Raw genomic sequence first — 26,833 nt, forward strand, 5'->3', positions numbered from 1 at the left:
TGAGCAAAGCTGTCCATCCCCTGGGAAGACTGCATCCTCATTTGAGGAACAGGACAGGAGGATGGGTGGATACTATCAAGAAGAGAAAGCAGTAAGATGTGCCATTTTAAAAATGGGAGTTAGAACCAGCAGCCTCCTTAGCAGCTGGTGGAGCTGTAGCCACTGGCAGAGACCTACCTCACCACCCTGGGGAATGTGTCTCTCTCTTCTCCTCAGGTTCCCGGCCCAGAGTCTTTGCAGACTTATTATTAATCATGAGGGTATTATTACTGTATTTATTATTAATGGTAAGAAGAAATTGGTCCTCCAGCTAAAATGCAGTGGGTAGCTCAGGGTGGTGGTCCCTGATGCTTTTCAGGCAACTGATACCCTTTCCATTACCATCTGACACTGAAAAAAAATGTGCTGCAGAAGTCACCTTCCACTAACCATCAGCAAGGTCCTCCTCCCACTTTTCCCTGCCTCCTCTCTCCCTTGCCAGCCCCCCCCGCCCCTAACAGCCCGCTCCCAAGGAGCCGCTGCGAGGATGCTGTGTCCGACAGGCAGGCCAGCGCACGCCGCCCCAGCGGGAGGGGCTGCGTGCCAGGAGCCCTCGCTGCCGCCGCCGCCGCTGCCTCGCCTCCAGCCAGCTGACCCGCTGTACACGGTTGTCTCTCTTGTTGTCCCTACAGGAAGACCATAAGGGTTAAGATAGTAGATGAGGAGGAATACGAAAGGCAGGAGAATTTCTTCATTGCCCTTGGTGAACCGCAATGGATGGAACGAGGAATATCAGGTGTGAGATCCTTTATGAAAAAAATGCAAAAAAGAAAAAAATCAGAATCAAGTATCCAAACCCCAAATCCAGAAAATATAACCTTCTTTCTCCTCCTTACCCTTCCTCCTTTTCTCCTCCTCCTGTAGAGGGATTGACTTTTACTCTTTGCCCTCCTGTATTCTGCTCTTACTCTGTTTCAGTGTCATCTCTGTGCCTTTAAGAGCCTAGCTTACTTCTGATCCTCCTTTTGTGCAATGCTTGAGTCTCGGAGGCTGTGTTATTTTGATTGGGTTTCCTTGTCTTGATCTGTTTTTTGTTCTGAGCACACCTTTGCTGTTCTCCCTGCTCCTGCTTCTTTGCCAGGACCTTGGGGAATGCAAAAGGCAAGAGAAGGGTGAAATGCATGGCTGCCCCCTTCAACTCCTCCTGTACTCCCCTGTCCTTCCCTCTGTTGTTGCCTCCAGTGGCACTGCTTTGGTGCTCTTGGGTCCCTATGAAGTGTGATGAAAAGTCCATAGGAGAAGAGAGAAGGTGTGAAGTAACTTGACTTACTTTTTTTTTTAAATGGTTCTTCATGTCTTTCATTTGAAAACCCCTTTAAATGTGTCACAAACAATCACAGTCTGTGAGGGTGAGGGGTGTGAAGCTCTACTGAGGTCCTGCTTCATTTGAAGTGAGACCCAGGATCTCCCAGGAGGCCAGGATTCATTGCTGGAATAAACCCAGACTTACGGTTGTGTCTTGCCTACATCTACCTTTGTTCTTGTCCTATATGTGTTTGACCCCTTTCTCACTGAGTCTTGCCACTGGCTTCACTAGCTTTAGGGTGGCCTAGGAGGGCCAAGATTTAAACAGAGGCACTTTACGAAAAGGAATTCAAATCCTTCTGGGTGCCTGTTACAGAGGAGAGCCAAATGTGTGTGCCCACAGGCTTATTTCTGCTCTCAGGTGCTGCTGTTGGTGGTGGGACACCTGGCTGCTGCCCATGCACTGCACAGCACAGCTCTCCCTTGCTGAAATGTCTTCTGTTTCTTACCTCACCAGCACAGCAGCTGCCCTCTGGCCAGTCCAAGCTCCCATAGACTGCTCCATAGGATGCTCAGGATAGACACAGGTTACATTAGCATTTCAGTATCATACAGCATCCATGGACTTGTAAAACGTAAACCCGTACTTTAATACTGTTAGACTGCCTCCTGCAGCCCACAGGCAATGAGGGATATCAGGTTTCACTTTGTCAAGCACAAGCCCTCAGTTTTCACTGAAATCCAACTGCCCTTGAGCAGAAGCAGTGATCAACCTTGCCATATCCCATGGGAGTATGTCCCAGCAATCAGTTGCCCACCAGGGTAAAGATGTGAGCATGGCTTCTAGGTAGAAGTTGTCTGGCCTCAGCTTGTAGCCACTAGTTATTTTACTACTTTTTTCCATCATATAAAAGAACTATATAATGCCACAGCATCCATGTAGCTGTCAGTTCACTACACCCACAGCGTGCTCAGATTTCTTCTTGGCATTGTGAAGGCCAAATCCTGGATCAAAGTCTTCAGTCCTAGAATCACACTGGGGTCTCCTCTCCACATGTGTGGAGATGTCTTCCTGTCCATGGGTCTCCCACCTCCGTCTCAGCAGGTCCACGAGGAAAATCACAGGCCCGTGGCTTTCTCCTGCTTGGTAGCTTGGAGCAACACAATGATTTTTTTTCTCAGCTGTCTGTTCTCTGTGAATCCTGCAGCCTTTTCTAAACAATGAGCAGAATCAGAATATAGAGTCATAAATGGGCTGTTTTTATGAAGTCCCATATTTCTTTTTCCTATACAGGTCACATTGCACTTGGTTGAATAAGAGCAAGTGTTTGGAAAGAACCCAAGTGCCCCCGGAAGTGGACCAGTTGTAAAACGTCTTCATTGTTGCTAGGACTACAGAGCCAGTTTGCTGTATCATATATCTCTTATTTACATCTATATCAGCTCTAGTCAGTGTGATTGTCTGATTTGCAAGAGGCAGAGAAGAGGTCAGAGCTGGACTAAATTGATCTGCAGCACAGAGCCTGCAGGCCAGTAGGTGAGGGCACACCCTTGGACAGACCCTCTTTACCCTGGAGGAAGTAAAGGACCATGCCAGGGAGGAGACGCAGGGCCCCAGTTGGCCTCATTAGAGAAAAGCCAGAGAGTGAGAGCACCATGGTTTTAAAATATGAGAGGCAGGAGATTAAACTGCATTTGTAAACGTTGCTGGCACAAGGTGGCACAGTCGCTACACTAAATCCAGGGCATCTGGAAAGATCCCCCAGCTCTGTACTGGGGATCTTTGTACTCTGTGCACTTTGCGGCACCTCCGATGAGCCTATCTTGTGCCTGGCATGAAGAATAAGGAGCTACGAGAGGCTTTCCCATTGAGAGCATTGTGAGTGATCCAGAGCAGATGCTGTGGCCAGCAGCTTCACAGAATTCATGCATGACCAGCTGGCTCCCGGCGGAGAGGAGGCAGCCTGGGCCACGCTCGGGCTCGCACGTGCTGGGGCATCGTGCGCCGTGCAGCGCTGGGAGGGGATGCTTGTGCTGGCTCCAGCACGCGTGTTCCTGCTGGCATCATGTGGGTGCTGCCATTGCCCTGTGCCCACAGATGGGGAAAATCCCACACCACAGTCCCCTAGCGGGGGCTTTGCTGGGTTTTGTTGTGGTGATGGATGTACCCCCGCGTGATTCACACAGCAAGTGCAAAGCACAGCTGTTGCCTCTCCTTGGGGACCCAGACCCGGTAGCTTTTGAGGTAGAGTCTCTCTGGGTTTTGGCTACTCATGCATTTGTTCCCAGTGCTGCAAAAGATGTGGTTTTCTTGACAGTGTGTCCTTGTTTTGTTGTTACTCCTCCCTTAGCTCCATCACACTGAGCCTGTGCCTCGGTGCTGTAGGAGGATTGATGCTCTCAGCTATTTGCAGCATCTTCAAAACCTCTCCTGGCTCCTCTGAAAGCAGGGTGGTGTTGGGCACCTCAGATGAATGGCAGTCGTGTTTGGAAGTAATCTGCAGTCCAGGTCACGCAGAGACAGCTAGCTGTGCCTGCACTACCACAGCTTTGTGCTGAGGGCCTGCAGCCAGCCCAGGACTTCTCCATGCAGAGGGCAGCTCCAAGCTTACCTCAGGGATACAAACAAGGTGGCAGTGATGAAATCAAGGGTGAAATGTTCCCTGAAGTGATGGCAGAGCTGATGACAGGGAGAAGTAGTATGTGCTTTTCAAAGCACCCTGGGGCAGAGTTTGAGTGGTTTATTTTGGGATGCAGAACTTGGTCCAGAGCCTGGTGCTATTCAGACCCAGTGTGCTGTCCCTGAGGGTACCCACACTGCTGCAGGCTGTGGTGGCAGTGGCTCCTGACAGACATGCAGTGGAGGAGGATGGCAGGTGGGAGCAGGGCTTACTACCACACCGTTGATTTGCATTACTGTCTGTGCTGTCCTGTACACCTGCCAATACAAAGCAGTCACCTCCAGTCAAGGGAACTTCTCCTTGGCCCTGATCAGAGCTGTGGGCCACAGGGGTCTCCAGGATAGTCTCTATGAGGGCCAGAACTCAGCATGACATTCATCCTATTGCTCTTGCTCTCTGCATCTGCTAGCACCTTACTGGAGGAAAAATCATCTCTACACAGAAGTGTTCCTGTGGTGATGCAAACACAAATGCCTATCTTCAGGTTGACCAGGGCTTGCATAAAAAAATGCAGACCAGCCACTGATACAGCCTTTGAACTGGAACATTTTGCATCATCTGCAGATGCTGCTCCTCACTGTTCATCCCCAGTTACATGAGTCATGCTGCTTTGAGCCTTGGGACACTCAGCTGTTAACCCTTGCTGTAAGAAGAGCTGACCACTTACTTCTGCTACATAAATGCTACATCTGCTTTGTCTCACAGGTCATCTGTTCTTTTTCATCAATCACTTTCTGCAGCTGGAGTTTTTCAAAGTCTTTCTGATCATCCAAACAAATCACATCAAATAGTTTTACTAAAGCTGCTCTATTTGTTGATGTGCTCCAATAATTCAAAGAGATGAGAACAGATCTGAGATTGGTATCTTGCCAGCCTGGCCTGTGATGACGACCAGTGCTGACTCAGTAGTGGCATATCAGATGCACAGAGCACTGGCAAAGATGGTGCTTGCTGCAAGCTTGTTGTATCTAAGTGAATGAGTAAAAAGAAATCAAAGAGAAAGATTCATATTCTTTGCTTGGCCAGGATGGTAAATGTTGCTTTTCCCTATCCTCCTGGCCATTTTCCAGGTTTCCTGACTTTTTTTGTCCTTTCCATTTCTAAGAAATTAATCTTCAAATCCTTCTTGTCTCACCTTTCCTCCATATGCAAAGTCATATAACCTGAATCCCTGTTTACTGAGTGCTGCGCTTCTCTTCACCATATTTCTGGGCATCCTTTTGTCAGCACCTTTTTAAAGGGTTCCTGCAGGGAAGTGAGTGTCTTCCTCTATGAAGAGATGCTGTCTGTTGGTTTGACTCTTGCTCTCATAGCATCTTTGCTATCATGTCAGCTCACAACTCAGAATGCAGATTTTGCTGCTGTCCCAGCAAGATTTTGGAGTAATACTTTCTTCACACATCAGCTTTTACAGTTTTTCCTCAGCCCTGGATTACAGGAGAAGAACTTGCTTTGCATTCCCTAGATGAAGTTGCTCATCTGCTTAAATTGTGGCTAATCTTAGTGTTGATACAGCCTGAATGGCAAGTGAGGCTACTTTGGAAGATTTCACTTGATTGCAGATAATGGTGCAAATGGCATTTGGAAAAATATGTTGCATGAGGATTACTGGGAATCAGCTTGTGAGAATTCATGGCACAGTTGTGGCAGATTCAATGTCAGGGCTGATACCTGAAGGCTGACTCTGAGGGTTATGTTTTGTGAAAGGGACTGACAACCTTCATGTGAAGTTTTGCTTCAGAAAGCATGTCTCCCACAAGATATGACTTTGCTGGAAATGGCTGTGCAGATGGCTGGCAAACACTGTTATCAGCTGGGTGGCATGCCCTGGCTTGGGAGGATTTTGTCTGAAGTCTTCTCAGCTCTCCCAGCACAGAATCAACTGGTGCAGACAAATCTCATAGCACATCTCCTTCTAATGAAGTGTCAGCACCTCTGATGGGAAAGCTTTGTGCCCAGAGGGAGGATGTGACTGGGAGTCACAGAGAAAGGATTGAATTGCAAAGAAGGAAGGATTCCCAGCTTGGATTAATCCATCAAGTTATCTATATCAAAATATTGATGAAATTATTTGACTCGTTACAAAGATCTATACCTGTTTAAGGTAAGCTGTATTGATACATGTGCTGCAGTTTTCTGAAGTGTGAACAGATGCTAAGAAACTCCTTCATCAACTCCATCAGCTGCTGATGAGAGTAGGAAAAAAATGTTAGATTGTTGTTACCTCATTCCCTCAAGGTTTAATAATTTGCTCACAGCTCTGTGATAAGGCTGAATGCTCCTTATTCTCCTGATGGAGAGGAGTCTCTTGGAGTCTGCAAGAGCTTTGCTGTTGACTTCAATAATAATAGCATTCAGGCTAATGCTGCAAAATCTCTGCCTTGTTTAGCCTGTAAAAAACCCCATGTTAGGTCTCTTCACAATCTGTTAGGGAAACATTTTACTCACCTCAGTGAGCAAATCTGGAGGCAGAGCCTGCGGACAGTTACATCTGGGAGATGGGGGACCATTATCTCTTTGGGAAGGGAGCCTGTGTTTCACATGGGCACTTCTTGGTCACCTTTGAGTGTGCAGGGGGTGGAGGCAGTGTGTTCTCTTTGCCTGTGACATCCTCTGACTGCCCTGCTGTGGGACTGAGAACTTCCTCAAAATTCATCCTCCTCTCTCTCATTGCAACTCCCTCTCTAAATCCCAGGCCTTTAACAAGGATCCTCTTATCTACACAGTGGCTTCTCTAAGTCTTTAGGGATACTGATTAGAAAAGATTTATGTTAATGAAGAATGAGTCCAGAATAAAGCATGCAGAATAGTCAAATCTCTCAGTGAGGTAAACAGCAGAGAAAAATGTTTCACTGTTTAGAAAAAGGCTGGGATACACATTCAGCACATCCGGTTGCTGTAAACAGAGGATTGCTGGATTGCTGGTCTGCTTCAATCCCAAGCCTGGTTCCTCTTGCTTTAAGCTTTTTGGAGTTAACACAGGAGGTGATGAAATTCCTGATCTGTAACCCACACCAACATGCATGTCACAGCAGAATTTGACCTCAAAGTATGCCAAAACCATGCAGAATAAATGGCTTATTAGTACACAGATTTTTAGCAGCTTTTTAAAATTCAGGTTAAAATTGTCCATTTTCAGGGGTGGCAAGGGAAGCAGAGTTCATGCATGCAATTTTGACTTCACCTAGTCAAAACCAAGCCTTCAGGGAAGAGAAACCCCAGTGAAGGAGGAGCAGGGATCCAGAGCTAAAGGCTGTGGGTCCTCCTGGGTGAGTCGGCGTCACAGCCCCCTTATCTGCAGGCACACGTGTTTGTCCACAGTCACACCATGCAAGGGTTAGGTAAGGGATACTTGGGACTGCTATTTTGGATTTGGCTGCTGAGCTAATTTTAGCAGTTCCCTGTAAGAGTACACATGTTAAGCCTCTGAGACTACCTGAAATGCCAAGAGCAGTGAGGTGGCCTGGCTTGGCCCCATAAGGAGCGTGATGTGCAGAGCAACAGTGCAGCAGAGGGAGAGGTGCCCTGGGGAGGGCTGGAGGGATGCAGCCCAGGCTGGGGAGAGTGGAGGGAGGCTTGTGGGATGGGAGCAGCACGGAGGCCATCAGTGAAGCTGGTACAGGTACAGCATCCCCAGATGGGCTGTCAGTAAACATTACAGGTCAGGGCTAAGGGCACATTAGCAGATGTGTGTGCAGGAAGAAAGCTTTAGTCCGTGAAATCATTTTCTTGCTTGCATGCACAGCATTCACTCAGAAATATAAAGACAGAAGAATCCTTTGGCTTTCTGCATGGTGTATTCTTGATGTTTCATTCATAGCTTTATAGGCTTCTTCAAATATTCATGTATCATATCATAAGTGAAAGGGAGAAAAATTGTTATTTTTCAGGCTCACAAGGAAATGGGGAAAAAAATAAACTCAAATCCCAGAGCAGTATAATAACAGTTTTAACAAACATGAGGAACCAATGGTTTTTTTAATAGCCACAGTAGCTTAGGGTCCCAGTAATATTTCATTATATTACATTTGAACACCAAATTGACCCATTGTACTAATGCTTGTAATTGCAAAAGGCAAATTAAATTTCTGTACATTGTCTGGAGAGCCAGAAGACCATGGAACAGTAAGAAGGTCACATGACAGCATGAACTGCAGCAGGACAGAGCTATAAGGAATCTCCAGAGTCATGCTACCAGGGGTACTGATGAGCCTGTTGGAGACTTCAAGGGAGCTGTGTGGATGTTAGGAGGTGCAGGCAGAGCAAACATCCCTTTGCATCTTGTGGCTCAGTGGCACTGTACCTAATGCAGAACGTACTCATGAATAGTTTCCCCAAAGTTTTTGACTCTCAAAAGGAATTGACCCTGAAACAGAAGGGTTGCTCAGCAAGGAGCCTCTTCATTTCACCTTTCACTGTGCCTCTACCTGCCCACATGGACAAGGGAGATCTCTTGGGTTGCCCACACTTCTTCCAGCTGAGGAGGCGGATCAGTGGATGAAGATCTTGACTGGGTCAGTGTCTCTCTGCAGACTGTTGGGAAAGCTGTGCCCATGGTTGCTGCTCAACAGAGCAAGGAAGTGACTGGGTGTCAGGACTCAGGATTAGTTTCCCTGGCTCTGCCATGGATGTGCTGTGCGACCTTTGATAAATTGCTTAGGAAATCACTTTCAAATGGCACAGATACAATTGGGTGCATCTATATAAAAGTGCCTGCTTTTCAGAGGTCCAAACCGGCAAGGCTGGGAAAATTAGCACTTTTGGACTCCAGCCCGCTTCTGAGTTTGCAAAATGTTCCCTTTAGCTTCTTTTTGCTTGCTTCACCATCTGTCAAATAGGGCTGTTAATACTGACTCTGTACAGAGTTTTAAGCTTCTGAGACTAAAAGTGCATGATAATAAGTGTTAGTAATTACAATACTGTCATCACATGCAACCAAGTCTTCAGGGATTGGTTTGCTGTTTGAAAAACAAATAGAAGTTAAAGCTTTGGTGCTTGGCCCCTCTCAAAGAGTGTTTGAGATTTTTAGTTATATGGATTCAGCTGCAGCTGGTTTGATACCTGGATGTAAGCTGTGGCTGTCTGTGGGTTATACTTCAGAGGGATCCAGCCAGATGTTTCTTTGTGACAGCTCTGGGGAGTGGAGAAATCAAGAGAGGAGAGGGTCAGGGGGTCACTGCCAAAGGGGCTGGACTGTGTCTTTATGGAGAGCCAGGGTAAGGTCATCTCTTGCAAGGACCTTCTCTCCTTTCTCCTCTTTTCCTCCCACCTCAAATCTCAGAGGACCATGCAGTCACATTTCCTGAGACCATGAAGTCACATTTCCTGACAGGCAGTTGCATCCCACTATGGTGATGTTGCATGGCCTGTGTCCATGCAGCACTGTCAGGCAGATCAGCAATTTGGAACAAAGAGATCCAGGAGGACAGAAACAGTGATGCTCTACATGTGGCTAAGCTCGTCTAGGTACCCTGAGCCTCTGAAAGTGGTGCCTGTGGGGTGTGGGATAGGTGTAGGTGAGCCAGGGCATCATCCTGGGGGATGATGCATAGCTGTGTTACCCCTGCCCCTTTTAACATTGGAGGCCGTCTGTTTAATCAATGCCTCCCTCTGATGCTGCTCTTCTCAATGAGCTGCCCATCACCTTCTCTTCTCAGTACCTACAGGTTTGTTGGGGCTCCTCAGTTGTGCCAAGCCCTGCCACAACCACACATACCCAGCTTAGGCAGGGGCATCTCCCACGCCTTTGGGTCAGTTTGGCTTGTGTCAGGCCCCAGTGGCAAGTGTAGCTGCCCTCCTTCTCCCCTTTCCTTTTCCCTCTTTGCCACTCCCCCCGCTGCATCCCATCCCTTTGCCTTTGTTGGGGGGAAGGGGTGACTTTGGGGAGCCAGTGCCGTGGTGCTCACTGGAGCACCTCAGTCTCCTCTCCATCTTGCTGCTGTGGTGTCTGCTCCCCAGCCTGTGCCCAACATGCAGCCCTGGTGAGCTTGCACGCTGCCTTGCACCATGTCCATTGCTCACTGACAGCCTTCATCTGCAGAATGGCTTTTTCCTGGTAGATATTAACTTCTTCCCTCTTTTTCTTTTCTCTCTCTGTCTTTCTCATGTTCTTTCACCACAGCCCTACTGCTCACACAAGGTAAGTGCTTTTTCTCCTTTCCTCTGGCTGCTCTGGCTCTCTTTTTGTCCCTTTTGGTCAGAGCCTCCCTACTTGTGTTTGCTGTGTTGTAGACAACCTCAGCTCATGATGTTTGTGTCTGGTCTAGTTAAGAGCAGTACAATTAAGAAAATAACAGTGATTGATTGACTGACTGATTGATTGATTGATTGATTGACTGACATCTAAGAGCATTTCCCATATTCCACATTTTTCCTGGCAGTTTGGGGGAAATGATCCAGACAGAGTTGCAAAGCAACACAGGCAACTATACCTGGTCTGAAGCTGTGACTCGAGACTCTCTTTAGGCAGCTCTGGTGCTTGGGTTGTGCTGATGCACAGGGGAAGACAGGGATTTCTGCAGGGAGGTGGCATTTCTACAGTGTGGGACAGTGTTGCTTGGGGTGGGTAAGGGTACAAGGTTGTGCAGGTGTCCCCTTCCCATGGAGGATCACATGTCACCCCTCAGTCCCTTCACCCCTGTGCTGTCCACCTCCCATCCTAGGGGGTCCCCAGGGTGTGCCCAGCACCAGAGCAGTACTACCAGAATATGATCAGCACCATTTCCCTCCTCACCCTCAGCTCTGGTTCTGCACTCTGCATCTCCTGTCCCTGTGTCAGGATTTCATGTGTATTAATACAGAGCCCCTCTTCCTTGCCTGAAATCCCCATTACACTGGTCTGTCTTTATCCTACTGTGGTGCAGTGTATGCCTCCTGTATTGTTGTTATTCCTTCAATTCCAGATGTGATTACTGTTCAATTTCCACTAAAGAAGCATTTCTTGAAAGATAAGGGTGGGCATGGAGGGTGAAGAGAGGAGCTTGAAATCCCACAGGTTTGCGAGCAGGCCTGAAAACCAAAGCATTCCTGATGCCTGAGCTGTGCTGCAAATCCAAGGAGCAGCATCTTCCACACAGGCTTCAGTCTGGCCCCTTTTCAGAGGATGCCAAATCTGCTGCACAGGGGATGTCCTGAGCCCTCTATTGGACTAATTAGAAAATTGCTAGTGGCAGGCAGAAATCCCCAGTTCCCCAAATACCAGCTTAGGGTGTTTATGGAAAACTCCTTGGAATGGTTTGGACAGTTTCCTTTGTTACCTCTTCAGATCGGGGAGGACTGGAAATAAGTTGAGCACAGCCTCCTTCCCAGTAATTTCATTGCTTTAATTCAGTAGCTGCCTAATTTGATCAGAACCCTGGGAACCAAATAATTCCTATTAAAATAACATAACTTTCCTCCCTCTGTTTTGATCCAGCCTGATTGCTTTTGGCAGCTGTTACTGGAGGACTTGGTCACCAGCTATAAAAAGTTACTTTTTGTAAGGGGGAGCCTCCTCTCTGTCTGCTGAGGGGTCCCTGGGGTGCCCCCCTTGCCGAGCTGCCTCAGGGTGCTCTCTGTGCATGTGACGTGCGCTTGGCTCGTGGTGCTTGGCCCCCACACGTGCTTCAATCCAGCAGCAGGCCAGCAAGCAGGCACATGCTGGAGTGTCACTCAGCAGCAATCAGGGCTAATCAGTGGGGAGAGAAGCGACGTCCTCGTTTAGTCCATGTCATGTTGGATTTAGGTTACACTGGCGCACGGGAATCTTTGTTTAAAAACTGCATTATTGAATGTTCCAGTGGAATCTGTCAGTCCCACACCTCATCCCTTGCCTCCTGGAGCAGCTTGCACAGCTCTTCCTGGGCAGCATCCCATTCCTGGGGATGTGTCGCTGGACTGCTGGGTCTCCTCTGCAGCCCTGGGGCATTCCTCTTCCCATGGCACCGCTTTGGCAGCCCCTGCAGGGCCAGCAGCTGCACAGCCCCTGCTCACAAGAGTAATCCCTTCTCTTCACAGAAAGTGTGGGTACCCTGATGGATGAGCCCAAGTGACAATGCCTCTCTTGTCCCAAGAGCCCTTACCTGGGAAGAAATGAGGGATCCTGACTTTGACCCCCCCAGCCTGGCAGGGCTCTCCCAAGGAAAACAGGGATGTGAATTTTACACAAGGTGAAGTAATTGGGCAGGGCACTGGTTCTGCTCAGCCTTTATTTCTTCCAAATTTCTTCTTTCTCTGAGCCAGACTTGCAAGGCCATGCAGCACTTGGCCACGTGTCCAACACCAACTGTTCAGGCTTCAGAGTAGCATGGCATAGCTGTGGAGAGACTTGAGAGTCTGGGGGTTTCTTGACCTTCTCTTTTATCACTCTTTATATTGTTTATACAGGGAAATACTTGATACCAAAGTGCAAAGGTACTCCAGTTGTCCCTGCCTTTGCCAGCAGTAGAAGAGCTGCTCTCAAGGTCTTTCCAGCCTTTGCAAAAGTCACTGAAAGCTTGGGCACAGCCTTTGCTTGAAAATTCTTGGGCTCTAAAGATCTAGGTCTTTAAAGGGCTATGGAATTATCTATATGGTATATACTTCTATATCATCATTTCTATATACTCATCAAGTTCCAAGAAAATACGTCTAAATATATTTCTTTATTTATGCATTAAAACTCCCATGTCCACTTAGCAGTGGGAAAGACTGAGGAGCAGAGATGCCAGTTGTCTGGCCAGTCAGGGATGGTCATGTCAGCAGCAATCTCAAGGCAGAGCCAGGAGTGGAATAATGCTCAGTTCCCAGCCCTATGCCTTAGCCTCCCTCTCATGAATGTGTATCATTTCCCAGTTACCATTAAGGAATGCTGGGCATGTACATGGGATGTATCATGTCTCAAGAATAGCTTTCAGGGCAAAGTAAGCAGATTCCTTACATTTTAGAAGGCAGCCTAGGCTGCCAGTGCTTGTATGTGGACATGTGCTTCTGTAAAGGGCATATCCAAATGCTAATCTCCAAAGCCAGAGTGTCTTTTAGCCAGAAGTCTTCTCCACTTGTGACTGACAGCTTGACAATGCACTGGAGAGAGGAACTCATTCATGCTCTCTATTTACTTTTTTTAGCCAGGGTTATCTCTTATTAAGCCACAACAAAAAAGATCCCATTTTAATTGTTTTAATTTTTTCGCAGCAGCATAGTGTCCAAAAGGGGTGACCTTCATGCAGATACAAGCCCACTCCAGAAATGGATGGAGACAAGATAGCTTGAAGAGTGTGAAATGGCCTTCAAAGCAATCTTTCATGAATACATTGCTGGTTTTAGTCCAATTTATTCAGCAAGTGTCAGGGAACACAAACTTGTCCATGGTTTGGTAGTTTTGCAGCATTGCCTAGGTGATGAGTATCTACCTCTCTGATGGTGTTACAGGGCCTTCCCATTGCCTGCTTCAGCTCAAAAGATGCAGTGGGCAGATTACACCATAGAAATGGACTTTGTCTAACTTTGATTTATAATGTGGCCAGGAGGCCATAGGCAATGTCTAGTTCCTGTTTGATTCCCTCCCAACTCTGAAGGAGGTTGAGTGGGCAGCAGTGCATGATGTAGGAACATAGCTCAGTGCTCCCCTTTCCCTGGAAGAAATACAATGAGATGGGGATATGCTTACAGTATTTTGACCCCAAGAAATGGCCTGTCATATGCAGGTCTGAAAGTGCTTTGCAGATCACTGCAGCTCAAGTCCTGGGATGGCCCTGCAGACATAAGTTGAGAGAGACAGACTGAGAGGGATGTGGGGTGAAAGCTGGGCAGTGAGCATGGCAGAGACATGCCCAGGGCTGCAGAGCACATCAGTGGCAGGACCATAACCAGGAGCTGCTCAGCCCTCTTGTCTGTCGTAGCTTTAAGGGTCTGAACAAGGCAGAATGAGAGCATGGAGTGGTTTATCCTCTTGCTTCCTGCACAGTCCAGCACCTAGTGGGTATCAGCTGTGGCTGTTGCTACAGCCCAAGCAAAAGCGTACTTGATCCTCATTCCTCCCACCCAGCCTTTGATTTTACCACACCTGTTGTCTCACTTGCTTGTAGCATATTCTCTCTACCTCATTGGCTCCCTGGCACCAGGAGCAGGGTACCTTGGTGCAGCAGCTGGCACAGCAGCCCCAGCTTGCCTGGCCTCAGCAGCCTGTGTGTGTTCCTGCTGCCCAGAGAGGTTTGTAACACTCAATGGTAGCACATACCTAGGTGCCAGAGCAGACAGGGTCTAGGGGACCCCTCTCTGGCCACCTTCTCCTTCCCAGGGAGGAGGTAGAGGCAGCCCAGAAGGTCCTGGCAAGCTCTGTTCTCGATAGGCACAGCCAGACCTTATCAGGCTTAATTGGAGTTGACAGCAGGGAGTCCAGGGTGCAATCCGCATTGAAAAGTAGGTACTGATGCAGATACAAACAGAAATCAGGCTAGTTAATAATTAAGCTGCAGCTTGGCAGCATTCACCTTGACAGACTTGACCTTCCAAATTAAAATCTCTCTTCCAACATACAATCCCCCCCATCCTCGCTCCCCCTACTTTGTGTTCTATTTATCTCAGCCCTTGGTAGTCTTCTTTGCAGGCGGCCATACTGGGGTGATGTGTGACACATCACGGATGTCCTGTCTCTGCTTCCTGGAGGAGCCCTCCAAGACCCCAGCCCTACACCAGACTGTGTGGGAGCATATTCCACACTTGCAGCAAGTGAGCAGCCTGATAGATTGCAAGGACTGATGGAAGCAAGGGAGGATAGCAACCTCCTGTGGCTCTGTAGGCAGGCTGGTGCACCCTGTGCTGGCTGAAGTGCTTCCCTGAAACGCCAGAGCATTGGGATTGTTCTTCACCACTGGGTGTTGTACAAGAGTTTATTCCTTCTCAGCTGTTGGGTCAGTACACACAGGCTCAGCTCAGCCCTCAGCATCCCATTGAAACAGGCAGACCCAACAGGCCTGGAGCAGGCTTAGGATGGGATCTGGTGTTTTGCAGAGGTTGACACTGATTCCCACCCCAAGATGCTCATGTGTCCTAAACAATAGGTGGGCAGAATTGGTGGAATCATGTAGGTGCTTCATATTGCTCTTTGAAGGTGCTCAGCCCACATTAACTGTATGGCAAGTATAGGTTCTGGAGAAAAAATATCAGCTGGGCTCCTAAATTTGTCCTTCCTGCCACTGCCTTAATTTCAGAGAACAGTCAGCCTCATATTTAGCACCTATGGGTCACTTGCATAAGTACATTGAGCAAGATCCAGTACAGTACTGACATAGGAGTCTTGTGTTTTTCTCCTACATTAGGATGGAGCCTCAGTGAAAATACAATGGCAGCTTAAATGTTTTCAGATGCACCTTTGAAATTTAGGTTTAGGTCAGGTTTCTGTGCTTTACGTTCCTGTTGCACGTTCACAAATGTGACTGAATTTTAATGAGACATTAAGGAATTACCTTCTTTCTTCCTTATCCAAAAGCTTCCACTATTAACATTTCTATGAGGTACCCATTTGGACGTGCTCCCTGTGCCTGTTCTCCTATGGTTTGCTTGCAGCTGACATTGAAAGACCTAGCTGGGCAGTCATGTTCAATCACTTGTCCCCACAGGATGCACTTTGATGTGCCATCTTGGGTGCCCATGTTCTTCTGTCTGCACCCTGTTCACCGTACACATGGAAGAGGAGGTGACATCAGTGCCTCCCTTTTTCATGTTTCTCTGGGTGTGCTGTCAATAGGCTGAAGGTCTCCTTTGCCAGTCAGCTTGTCTCTTCACTCCGAGTGGCTTACCTAGGGTTTGAAGGTGCCTCTGGTAGCACTTAGTCTGCTGGCAAGGTGCCTTCTGGAATAGCAGACTCCCACCACCTTCACTTTGTGGGGTCTCTGGTCCTGTGCTCATGATAGCATGTAGCCCCTAGGCTGACAGACACTCTTCGACATGGTTGTGTTGCTTGATTTACTCTAAAAGCTTCCTGGCAAGTGATTGCCTTGGTTGTTGCATTAGTAGGTGATCCACAGGTGGCTTGCAGAGACATCAAAGCCACATGCCAGAAGGGGAAGGTCCTGTGAACACAGGCAGGCGTTCCCATGCAGCCTGCCCAACCGCCCTGGACGTGGCACACACAGAGAGGAGATGCAGGAGATCTTCCTCCTCAGGGAGGGATTCACATCTTCCACTGTCCTGCCTGGTGCAAGTACATAAACTAGCATAAGCAAGATGCCAGGTTCTGGGATAAAGCTGTGTTGGATACCATTTCCTGTGGAGATAAGAAAACTTGCTGCATTGCATGTGCCTCCAGACCTGCCTGCAGTTCAGCCTTGCCTAGAGGCACAACATTTGCGTGAGACTCTATGTTCTCTTACCATGCCAAAGGCTTTTGTAATCAGTTAGATTGGGGATTGAGGTTTCATTGCATCATTTCTCCTGGAGTTGTAAGCTGAGGAAATCCTGCCTGATATTCCTTATTTTCAGAGCATTTCCTCAGATTCCAGGTATTTGCTTTCTGCGCTCTGCAACTGCAGCTAGCGGGCAGGAGCCTAAGGGACTGTGCTGCCAACTGTGACTGCAGCTTTTCAGATGTGTTTATTCCAGGGAAGGTTGTAGTGAGTCACACTGTCAACCAAGTCTGGGCTTTGCAACCCTTCTGGGATGGCCGTAGTGCTTTTGCTCAGTTCTGTATTGTCAGCATATGTCAGCATGTGCTCAAGCTCATCTGCCAAGCTGGGTTTTGTGGAGCTGAGGGTGCCTTTGCCCCTGACCTTCAGGTTATGAGGAGCTCAGACAGAAGCAAAGTCATGTCATAAGTGCTATGGCAAATGATGTGTGAGCCACCTGCATTTTCATTGATGGACACAGCTTATCTTCACACACTCCCAGGTAGAGCAAGACACTGGACTTTCTTGTTGTGTCTTAGAAAAACAGATGTACATGATATGAGACTCCTTGTTCCACTGAATACAAGTACCTTGCATCTTGTTCTTGATAATCATCAGTTCATGCCTCCAAGTGTAGTGTAAAGCAGAACATTTTCAAAGAATCATAGAATTGTAGAATCATTAAAATTGGAAAAGACCTCCAAGATCATTGTCTAACCTTTGACAAAACAGCACCATGTCAACTAAACCATAGCACTAAGTACCACATTAAGTTCTTTCTTGATCTCTTCCAGGGATGGTGACTCCACCACCTTCCTGGGCAGCCCATTCTGATCTTAACTACCTTTTCAGTGAAAAGGTGTGCCCCCTGCATCCCCCTGCATTGCCTCTCTTTTTCTCCAGGTGCTGTGCTCCTGTGTATGTGCAATTTTTTTCTAAACTTACAGGGGTTCCTAAATGCAGGTGATGCTGTCTTGGAGCTAGGCAGTGATGGTTTTGATGTACATCATTGATTTTAAATGATGGATGCAACTTTTCTGTTTCTGTGATGGGTTATAATAATGTCACCTGCCACAGGAGGTCTGGCAAGGCTTACAGCCTTTGCAGTCAATCTAGCCAGGCAGATGAAGAGAGAAGTCAGAGTTTATAAATAGATTTTCCTGTGACTGCATAATTTCTATGTGACTTCTAGTGTGTAGTATGAGGTCTGTTGGAGTCCACATGAGATTGGTCACATCTGAGGCATTACCTGGGCATTTGTAAGCTCTGCAGGAAACCTCAGGTAACATCTGACCCACTGCTTAGCCAGAACAAGATGCTCTGCCTTGGTGATATGCCCTCCCAGGTTCTAAAGAGCTCCAGCTTGCACTACCAGGCTCAGCTGGGCCCTGTATTGGAGCTTGTACACCCTGACTGCTCAGGCACGGGAAAGCCAGGGGAAAGCCAGCCCCTTTCTTGAGGTGTCAGTTTTACAGAGAGCTCATCAGCATCTTCCTGCACTTAGGCTGTGGGTGGAAGACAAGACCTGGGCCAGGCCTAGGCACCCTTCCATCTGATTGGGATGCTCCTTCCCATCTGGGCAACCAGAACCCTCTTGAGGCACCTTGCTGGGTTAGCTGGGTCATCAGCGAGATTGAGCCTGACACAGGGTCATCTCAGCATGCTGCTGACCCAGGGTCCTGGTTTACTTTCCTTCAGCAAAAACTAAATACGGAAGTACAGAATGGAATGTGTTGGAAGGAATCTTAAAGATCATCTGGTTTCAACCCCACTCCCATGGGACACCTTTCCCTAGGCTGTTCAAACACCACATCCAACCTGGTCTTGGAATTCCAGGGACAGGGTATTCACACCTTCTTTGGACAACCTGTTCCAGTGCCTTAGCACCTTTGCAGTATTATGAATGGAAAAAACTACTTGTTTCATTACTTGTTCATTTTTCCAATTCATGTGTGGTTTACGTGTGGTTGTGACTGTGTGTCTGAGTGTTAGATCAAGCACTGAGTGGCACAAGGAGCCACCCATGATTTTCTACTCAAAGGGGGAAAAAAGGCTCTGTCTCTTGTTAATTCAAATGAGGGAGCATGTCAGGGTGTTAGAAGGGTCTTAAAGGGCACTTCTGCCAAATGGCAGAATGGTTTGGTACCTTGCTCTCCCCAAAACTGTGGCTACTGCAGGGGTGATGGGAGAGTGGGTGTCAACTGAGAGCACCAATGCAGACTGAAGAAACATTTAAGGGTTTTTTTGTTAATAAATTAAAACCACATTGCTTATGCTCTTGGTGACTGATATTCAGAAATCTCGGTCCTTTGTTTCTGTGGTCCAACACCCCACCACTGCCCCCCAAACTGCTGTGAGGAGTCTGCAGCAGCCCATGTTCAGGCCTTGCAGACAAGCCCCCATGGTGCCCTGGAGGTCCTGGAGGGCTGCTGCCCACAGCTTGGTGTTGGCCTTTCTTTCACAGAGGTGGCTGAGCGGAAGATGACAGTAGAAGAGGAGGAAGCCAAGAGAATAGCAGAGATGGGCAAACCAATACTCGGCGAGCACCCCAAACTGGAAGTCATCATTGAGGAGTCCTATGAGTTCAAGGTCAGTAGGTGTCCTAGGGGTCCTCCAGGAGGGGAAAGCCATGTGGCACTGTCGAGCAGCCTTGGAGAGCAGGACTGAGGAGGCAGCATGTGCTGGAAAAGGTTGTTGAGAGAGGAAAAGAAGTATGTAATGCAGCTAAGGGTGGATGAAGTCTACAAGAAATGTCAAAAGTAGCAGCTGCTGGTTGGTGGGGATGGACAGAGAAAGGCAAGAAGGCCCTGATGGATGCAGAAGAAGCCAGTGGGCAGGAGGATGCAGGAGCAAAGCTGTCTCTGGTGAGGCAGGGTTGAGGGAAGAAGGAACCTATTCAGGATTGAGATGTGGCAAACAAGCTGGCTCTGGTGAGGTCTGGATCAGCCAGTCCAGTGAGAAGGTGGGCTCAACCCTAGTCATGGCCTAATCTAGCTAGTAGGAGACTTGTGACACTTCTATAGTTTGGAAGGGGTCTGTGAGACCACAATGTACTGCAAGATCATCCTTGCCCACTAGCAGCTGGTTTAACTGCTGTGCATCTTTATTCCCACAACAGAGCACCGTGGACAAGCTGATTAGGAAGACAAACCTGGCTTTGGTTGTAGGGACACATTCCTGGAGGGACCAGTTCATGGAGGCCATTACTGTGAGCGCAGGTGAGTGAGACATCAGAAAATCCATACGAACATCCACAGGATTCATGCATCCTGGAATGACAGCATCTCCCTGGTCACTGATGCTCAGCTGTGGTCACCCATCAGCAAAGCCAGTCCAAAGAGCTCCTCTGCTCCAAATATAGTGGGCTTTTGCAGGTATGTTAGTGAGGAGCCCAGGAGATCCATCTTCTGGTGCAGAGCCCTCCAGAAGGCCAGCTTTCAAAGGCTGTGTCAGATGATGGTGCTCCTGCTGCTTCAGTGATCTGATGAGCAGTGTGCAGGCAGCAAAATCCCATCCTGGCTGGGATCCTGGCCAGTGCAGGTAGCTCCTACTGGGAGATGTCCTGATATGTCCTGTCATAGCCAGTAGAGTTCCTGGGAGTAGGAAGAGTTACCACATGAAGACTGGAGATGTTGCCTCATGAGGCAGCTGCTGGTACAGGAAGAGGCCCAGAGACTTGCCAGCTGTTGTCTGATGAGAGAGCTCACTGCTTTCAGAGCCAGGCAGCTGTGGGGAAGGTGTTTTAGGCACATCTATGCCATTAATGGCAGTTTGGCATCTTTCTGAACCTTTCCTTGATGGTTGGTTTCACATCTGCCTCAAAGGGGTGTTTTTCACCCAGCTGTATAGGAGACAGTGGATAGCCCAGCCTGTGCTCTGGAGAAGGAGGATCAAAAGATCTCTCCAGTTTCCAATTTTATTACTTTCCACTAGTTTTGGTCCAAAACATCACTTGCCCGCATAATTTCTTCATGCCACTCAATGGTGATCACCACAGGTTGACTACCTCCTGTGTGACTGCCTGTGGACAGGGACAGGGCTGCTCCTCTGTGGGTACAACATCCCATTACATTGTTCCCCATCCCTGAGGGCTCTGGGGTCCCTAGGAGACATTCTTTTTGCCAAGCCTCATCCATCACTGAAGGACCTGGTGTGCCCTGAATTCACTGTCATGGCCAGCACCACTCCACCTTGTCCCAGTAGAACAGAGTCCCTGGAGCCTTGGGGTGGAGGAGACAAGCATGAGCTGCCCCAATGGAATGAATGCTGGACCGCTCCTTCCATGTTGTTTGCAGCAGGTGATGAGGACGAGGATGAGTCTGGTGAGGAGCGCCTGCCATCCTGCTTTGACTACGTGATGCACTTCCTGACAGTCTTCTGGAAGGTGCTGTTTGCCTGCGTGCCCCCCACCGAGTACTGCAATGGCTGGGCCTGCTTCATCGTCTCCATTCTCATCATCGGCATGCTCACGGCCGTCATCGGCGACCTCGCCTCCCACTTTGGCTGCACCATTGGCCTCAAGGACTCGGTGACTGCCGTTGTCTTCGTCGCCTTCGGCACCTCTGTACCAGGTGGGGTGGCCGTGGGGAGGGGATGGGGTGGGAGGTAAATCCTCTAGAGATGCTCCTGATTTCAGGGGAGAAGCTCTGTCATGGGATGGGATTAGTCTGGGAAGGGTATCCTCAAAGCCCTGTCTCCAGGCAAGGTCTGCACCTTGCTTTTTGACAACATGGGATCTCTGAACCTAGGAGGGGACTGTGCGCCTCTTGGTCTGTGTCCTAACCTGGTTGGTGACACACCTGAGCCTCCCTTGTCCCCCAGGCATGAACGGTTGTCTGTTTCTCCTGTTGGACCCCCAGTGATTTCTCCTTCCCTCCTCCCTCAACCCCAGACACCTTTGCCAGCAAAGCCGCAGCCGTCCAGGACATGTATGCTGATGCCTCCATCACCAACGTCACGGGCAGCAACGCTGTCAACGTCTTCCTGGGCATCGGGCTGGCGTGGTCAGTGGCAGCGATCTACTGGGCGTCGCAGGGGCAGGAGTTCCAGGTGTCAGCAGGCACCCTGGCGTTCTCCGTCACCCTCTTCACCATCTTCGCCTTCATCTGCATCAGCGTCCTCCTCTACCGCCGGCGGCCTCACCTTGGGGGGGAGCTGGGCGGCCCCCGAGGGTGCAAAGTGGCCACGACATTGCTCTTCGTCAGCCTCTGGCTGCTCTACATCCTCTTCGCCACCCTGGAGGCCTATTGCTACATCAAGGGGTTTTAGGCGGCGGTGGAGGGACGGTGCTGCCGGGGGAGGGACCCCTCCTCTGTTACCTCACCGCACACCAGTCCTGGAAGCGCAGTTTCACTGGAGGGACTGGACGGCCGTCTGTCAGGGGCTGCCGCTGCCCAGACCGTCGGACAGCTGCGTGCCAAGAAGGGCAAAACCATCACAGAGTGAAAAAAACAAAGAGACAAAACCCATCCAAAAATGGTACAAAAGAAAGCAACAATGGCAAGTGTTGAAATAAAACACAATAAATCCAGGCACTGACCCTATTCAATGAAATTATGAAAGTTTCAACTATCTCCAAAGGCCACCTCTCCCACAGGGGGTCATCTCCTTTCCTGCTGAGCACCCCTCCACTGTAAGGAGATGTTTCCTCATTTTTACTAGTTGAGAATTGCAGAAGTCTGGTTCAGGAATTTGTGGGGGTTTTTTTCTTTTTTTTTTCTGTTTGCTCGTTGCTTTTTGGTTCTGGGGGAGCACGCTGATTCTTTTTTTCTTTTCTTTTTTACTACTTAATCCAAAAAATATTAAAAAGTTAAACTCAAAGCTTCAAGCTGCCATCAGTGCTGGAACTGAACATGTGTATTTCTGAAGCCACAAAAGACTATGACACAGTCAAAAAACTTTTTCACTATTACCCATTTCCTCCCCTGCTGCCTTCCATTTCTTTCTTTTTTAAGAACATCCCAAGACTGATATATTTTTAATACAAACACAGACACACAGTCACACACATTTAGTGACAAAAGCTGGAGCATGTAGCATCTCAATCACCTGCCTGGGCTAAGAAAAAAGGAAGGAGAAAAAACCCCAACCCTCTAATACAATATGTGTCATGTATATTTTGACTATGGCATTTCTCTTTGTATAATTAACTTTGAGCTCGTGGCACTGCAGGGAGAGAAAAATATGTTAATTTACAACTGTTAAAGAAATAAAGCATCCTGCCCTGGGGGGAGCAAGGGGGACAGGGAAAACAGCAGTGGCTCCTTGGGATGATGGTGGTGGCAGGTTGGCTGCGTGGGCCTCCTGCTCAGAGGTGGAAATGAATTCAGGAGAACCTGGATAGTGTGCCCATATGTTCCCAGCACCATCCCACCCAGAGCTGTGCTTCCATTCTGTCGCTGCGCCATTTTTCACAGCACCTGCACCTCGCTGGTGGTCTCCAGGCCATTGACAGGTACGGGCTTAAAAACTGCCACCCACATCAGGACTCCTACATCATCTCAAATACCTTTTAGGAACACCAGACAGACAAAAAAAGCATCATTTTAATTTGAAATGCATTTCTTTTTAAGGATAAAGAAGAAAAAAACCCACCACCATGAGAGTATGTCATAAGTTACATCAACAACTGCAAATTGAAATGTTGGGTTGGTAATAAAATAAATAAAAACTATACCTATATCTATATAAACAGTGCTATCTAGAAACATATTTCTTAATTGAGAGCCCTGTAAGAGAATGTTAAAATCCTACTCTTTGTAAAGTGTTTTTGAGATGAAGATAATTTCTTCTATCATGAAACAGGTGCTGTAAAAGGGAACCATTTTCATCAAGTTCCCTAAAATAAGCCAAACTTTGGGAGGCAGAAAGTAAGAGAGGGGCTGCCAAAGGGTAAAGTTCTGCCTGCTGCCGTGCTTTTGACTGCCCCAGGAGGCAGGGAGGAGGTGCCCATGGATTAGGGAAAAAGCAATGGGAACAAGATTGTCATGGACAAAAAGACGTAACATTATAGCAGGTCGCTAGATGGAGGCAATGATGGTTCTTAAAACGCAGGTGAAATATTTATTTTCATACAAAATGTTTATCAGATATCTATATATAAATGTGTATACATGAGGCAGAGAAGAGGGATCCTTCTCAGATGAGCAGCCTGAGCTTTGTTGGTGGGAGCCCAGAATGAGTGAAAGCCACTGGGTTTGAAGCTACCAAGTATCCAACCCTGCCTCCTTACCCTCCCTTTGCCATGCCTCTGGGAAAGGACCTAAAAAAGATGGGAAAGAGACCCCCAAGGCCAGGCTCCCACTGAGCTCACTGGTCCTTCTGGCTCCAGTAGTGCCAGCAGCCACCAAGAGCAGCTGCTGCCGCTGCCCATCAGCCCCAGAGCTCATATGTGTGACACTAAAGGAAAATTACAAGAGTCTCCCCAAATGTTTTTTGTGGGGGTTCAACATGCAGCTCTCAAGGGGAGATTGGTGTTGTTGCTGTTTTTAACTGCGACATACAGAGTCTGTTGAGCTTTTATTTTGCCCGTGCCAGCATAGCCATCCCTGGCTAAAGCCCAGCCTGGGGTGCTGCTGTGCTCTTCTTCTGTGCTTGTGGTGTATCCACTGTGTGCTTTTTATCCACTTCCTTCTCCAGCTGACTGCAGGGAAGGGGTGTGGGGTAGGACTGGCTTGCCATGAGGGAACTGTATGGGGCCCCTGGTGCCCTCCATGCAGAAGGGTGATCTGCACCAGGCTGACATCTGTGGCATGTTCCTTTTATTTTATTTTTTTTTACTCCATTAAAAATATGCAAGCTAAAAAACACAACAGGTTTGGTGCCTTTGGGGATTTTTTTTCTGAAGCTGTTTTTTCATTTCAGGTCTTGCTCTCTGCTCGCTTCTCTTTTCCTTGAGGCGGCTGCCTGGACTTGGTTGCAATGGCTCTGTCTGGTTGTCCCCTCACCCCACCACCCCAGCCCTCTGGTTTGGTGCTGCTGGGAGGACCCTGCAGCCCTTGGCCCTGTCTAGCTGGCAGAGAGGAGGTTTTGCTGCTGTTTTTGTTGCTGATGATCTTTCCCCTTTGTTTCTCCCATCAGCTTCCCATGGCAGCCTGCAATAACAGCTGCTGGCCCCTCCCAGGAGCCCTTGTGCTTTGGGCTGCACATCTTCCCTTTCTGCCTCCTCCCCTGCATCACTGCTGTGGTTGAGAGTAAATAACACACCCTGACATCAGGAAGGAAAAGCCAAGGGGATCAAAGGAGCTGCTTTGTCCCTGGGGCCTACTATGCTATGGGGACGTAGTCCAAGGGCCATGGATGGTGTGGGGCCAGTGGTACCTCTGGCTGCTTCCCATCACTGTTGCCACAAAGGGCACCCGCAGCACTCCATAGGTTTTGCTGTCCTGCATGGGTGCTGGTCAAAAATCAGCCTTTGGGTAAAGAAGAGTTTGGCAAAGAGATATCCACACCTGTCCCCGAAAAACTCTCCAGGAACTGTGTCCCTGTTTTGGCCAGTACCATGCTTCCTCCTCACCCAGTGTCATCACTGACTGACTTTTTCCACTTGCATTTGGACACCTGACCCTCAAATGCCCTTTACATTGGCCCTTGAGCTAGAACTGTTCCTGCCTGCCCTCTGAAGCATAGGAGCAGCTGCTGCAGCCCATAACCCCAATCCTCTATCTTTGCCTGACAGTATGAGTGTTATGTTAACTCCAGTTCTGGGGTTCCAGGTGAGACTGGGGCTTGGGCACCTCACAGTGCAATGCAAAATGACCAAGTGGGGTGGAAGAATTCCCAGTTGGGCACTCATAGGAAAGGCAGCCCTGGATGTCACTTTCTTGGGCAACCAGAGCTTGGCAAAGCAGAAGAGACCACTGCCCTAGTGGGTCCTGCACACTCCCACCTCCTTCCACAGGCCTGTGGGGTCACTTCCCACCTTTGCCCTGCTGCACAGCTCCTGCCCAAAGAGAGCACACCTGCTCCTGACCTAAGGGCAAACACACAAGTTCCAGCTCTGTCTCTGGCTCATCTTTGACTCCAGTGATGGGACCAAGAGGATTTTTTGGGGGTGTTGGGGCTCGTTGGGGCTGGTTTTCTGCCACTGCTGCACAGAAGTATCCTGGTTCCCACAGCTTCGGAGGCTTAGATCCAGGACCAAAGGGGGCCAAGCCAGAGAAAGCTGGAATTAGTAAGAGGAGTGTGTGCAAGCATCAGGAATCTGTTATGGTACAGTACAGTGAGAAATGGAAGTGTTTGTTAGAGACACTGACCAAAGGTTTTAAGTTAGGAAGGAGGCATTTGCAGCATGTGGATTGGACTTTGTTACCTTTCTGGCAATTACTGTGGTGTTGGTGTGATCAGGACTCTTCTGGACAAGCTCAGACAAAACATGATGCATATATCTTCTGATTCCATGTCTGGGGCTGCTGGACTGGTTTGTAAGTCCCTTGTGGTCCCTGGCATGGAAGGACCCCTCCACTTCTCTCCATCCCTAAGTACCAACAGGATGCCTCTTCACAGCCCCATCTGCCAGGAGGAGTCCCCATCAGCTGCATGTGCCTTCTCAGGCTTCAGCTGCTGGTGTGGGATGGTGCCTACCTGCCTGTATCCATCAGCATAGCCCTTTGCTTTGGGAAAGCATTTTGGAGGACACCCAGTTCTGTTATACCTCGACACTGGTCAGATAAATAGAGTCAGCAAGACCTCAGTTCATCTCATCCACCTGACAGCACCATAGGACATAGGTGTAGATGTAGATGAGATAACAGAAAGGCATCCAAGAGACCTGGTCATGCTTGAATATGGATTCAGTGCAGGAGCCGGTCTGCACAAATGGAAGCAGCAGTTGCTCAGCCCAGGCCACAAGCTGGAAATCACTTGTCACCAAGAATAACCTTTGGAGTATTAGATGGAAAAAATGTTTTTAATGACATTGTCATCCGTGTGTATGTGCCAGCAGCAGCCAGCTTGCTAATGACAGAGCTGTGTGTGCCAGTGCCCAGCAGAACACACTGTGCTCCCAACCTGCCTCTGTCACAGGAGGGGATTAAGCACCTCCTGGTATTTAAATGAGTCATTTAAAATACATAGATAATTAACACCATGAGTGAATTTATCCCTCCTCCCTGCCTTCCCTTCACCCAGGAGGTCTGGACTTTGGCCAAAAGTAGGTGGCAGGGGCAGAGCAGACCCAAGGGCCTCAGGGCATCCCTGCAGGTGGCTGGTGGGGTTTGCTCATATTTTTGTCCCACTGCCAACAGCAGATACCCTTGGTGTCTTTTCCACACTGCACTTACCTACATGTGCCCTGGGGAGTCTGTTTGAGCTCAGACATGGAGTCTAAAGGCATGATGTGAGGTGGATGAGCTCAGCAGATGCTCCCACTGCACTTAAATGTAAGCACTCACCCATGCCCCAGGTTGCACCATTGCTGTTGCCATGTACATGGCAAGCTCAGTGGCAGCTGTGGCTAAAAGAATAATCGTGACCTACCTAGTACTTGTTGCTGGGCATGCACTCAGAAATTGGCCCAGTTTCAAGAAC

The 26,833-nt window shown here is 48.6% G+C and overlaps 1 protein-coding gene across 8 annotated transcripts in view; it reads left to right on the forward strand.

Moving 5' to 3' along the window:
• SLC8A3 (solute carrier family 8 member A3) overlaps positions 1 to 22,997 on the forward strand; it is a 113,307-nt gene extending 90,310 nt beyond the window's left edge. For 3 of the 8 annotated variants that reach the window (XM_036383832.2, XM_036383833.2, XM_036383838.2), the window contains 5 exons: positions 10,087 to 10,104; positions 18,771 to 18,895; positions 19,425 to 19,524; positions 20,602 to 20,877; positions 21,198 to 22,997. In XM_036383832.2, the coding sequence (XP_036239725.1) occupies positions 10,087 to 10,104; positions 18,771 to 18,895; positions 19,425 to 19,524; positions 20,602 to 20,877; positions 21,198 to 21,574 (896 nt within the window). In that variant the 3' untranslated portion in view covers positions 21,575 to 22,997. Of the gene's footprint in view, positions 1 to 671; positions 776 to 10,086; positions 10,105 to 18,770; positions 18,896 to 19,424; positions 19,525 to 20,601; positions 20,878 to 21,197 lie in introns of all 8 variants that reach the window. The other 5 variants (XM_036383836.2, XM_036383839.2, XM_054515164.1 and 2 more) reach the window with 4 other exon arrangements.
• The last annotated feature ends 3,836 nt before the right edge of the window (positions 22,998 to 26,833 follow it).

This window comes from Molothrus ater, chromosome 6 (genome assembly GCF_012460135.2).
Source record: "Molothrus ater isolate BHLD 08-10-18 breed brown headed cowbird chromosome 6, BPBGC_Mater_1.1, whole genome shotgun sequence".
Lineage (NCBI taxonomy): Eukaryota > Metazoa > Chordata > Aves > Passeriformes > Icteridae > Molothrus > Molothrus ater.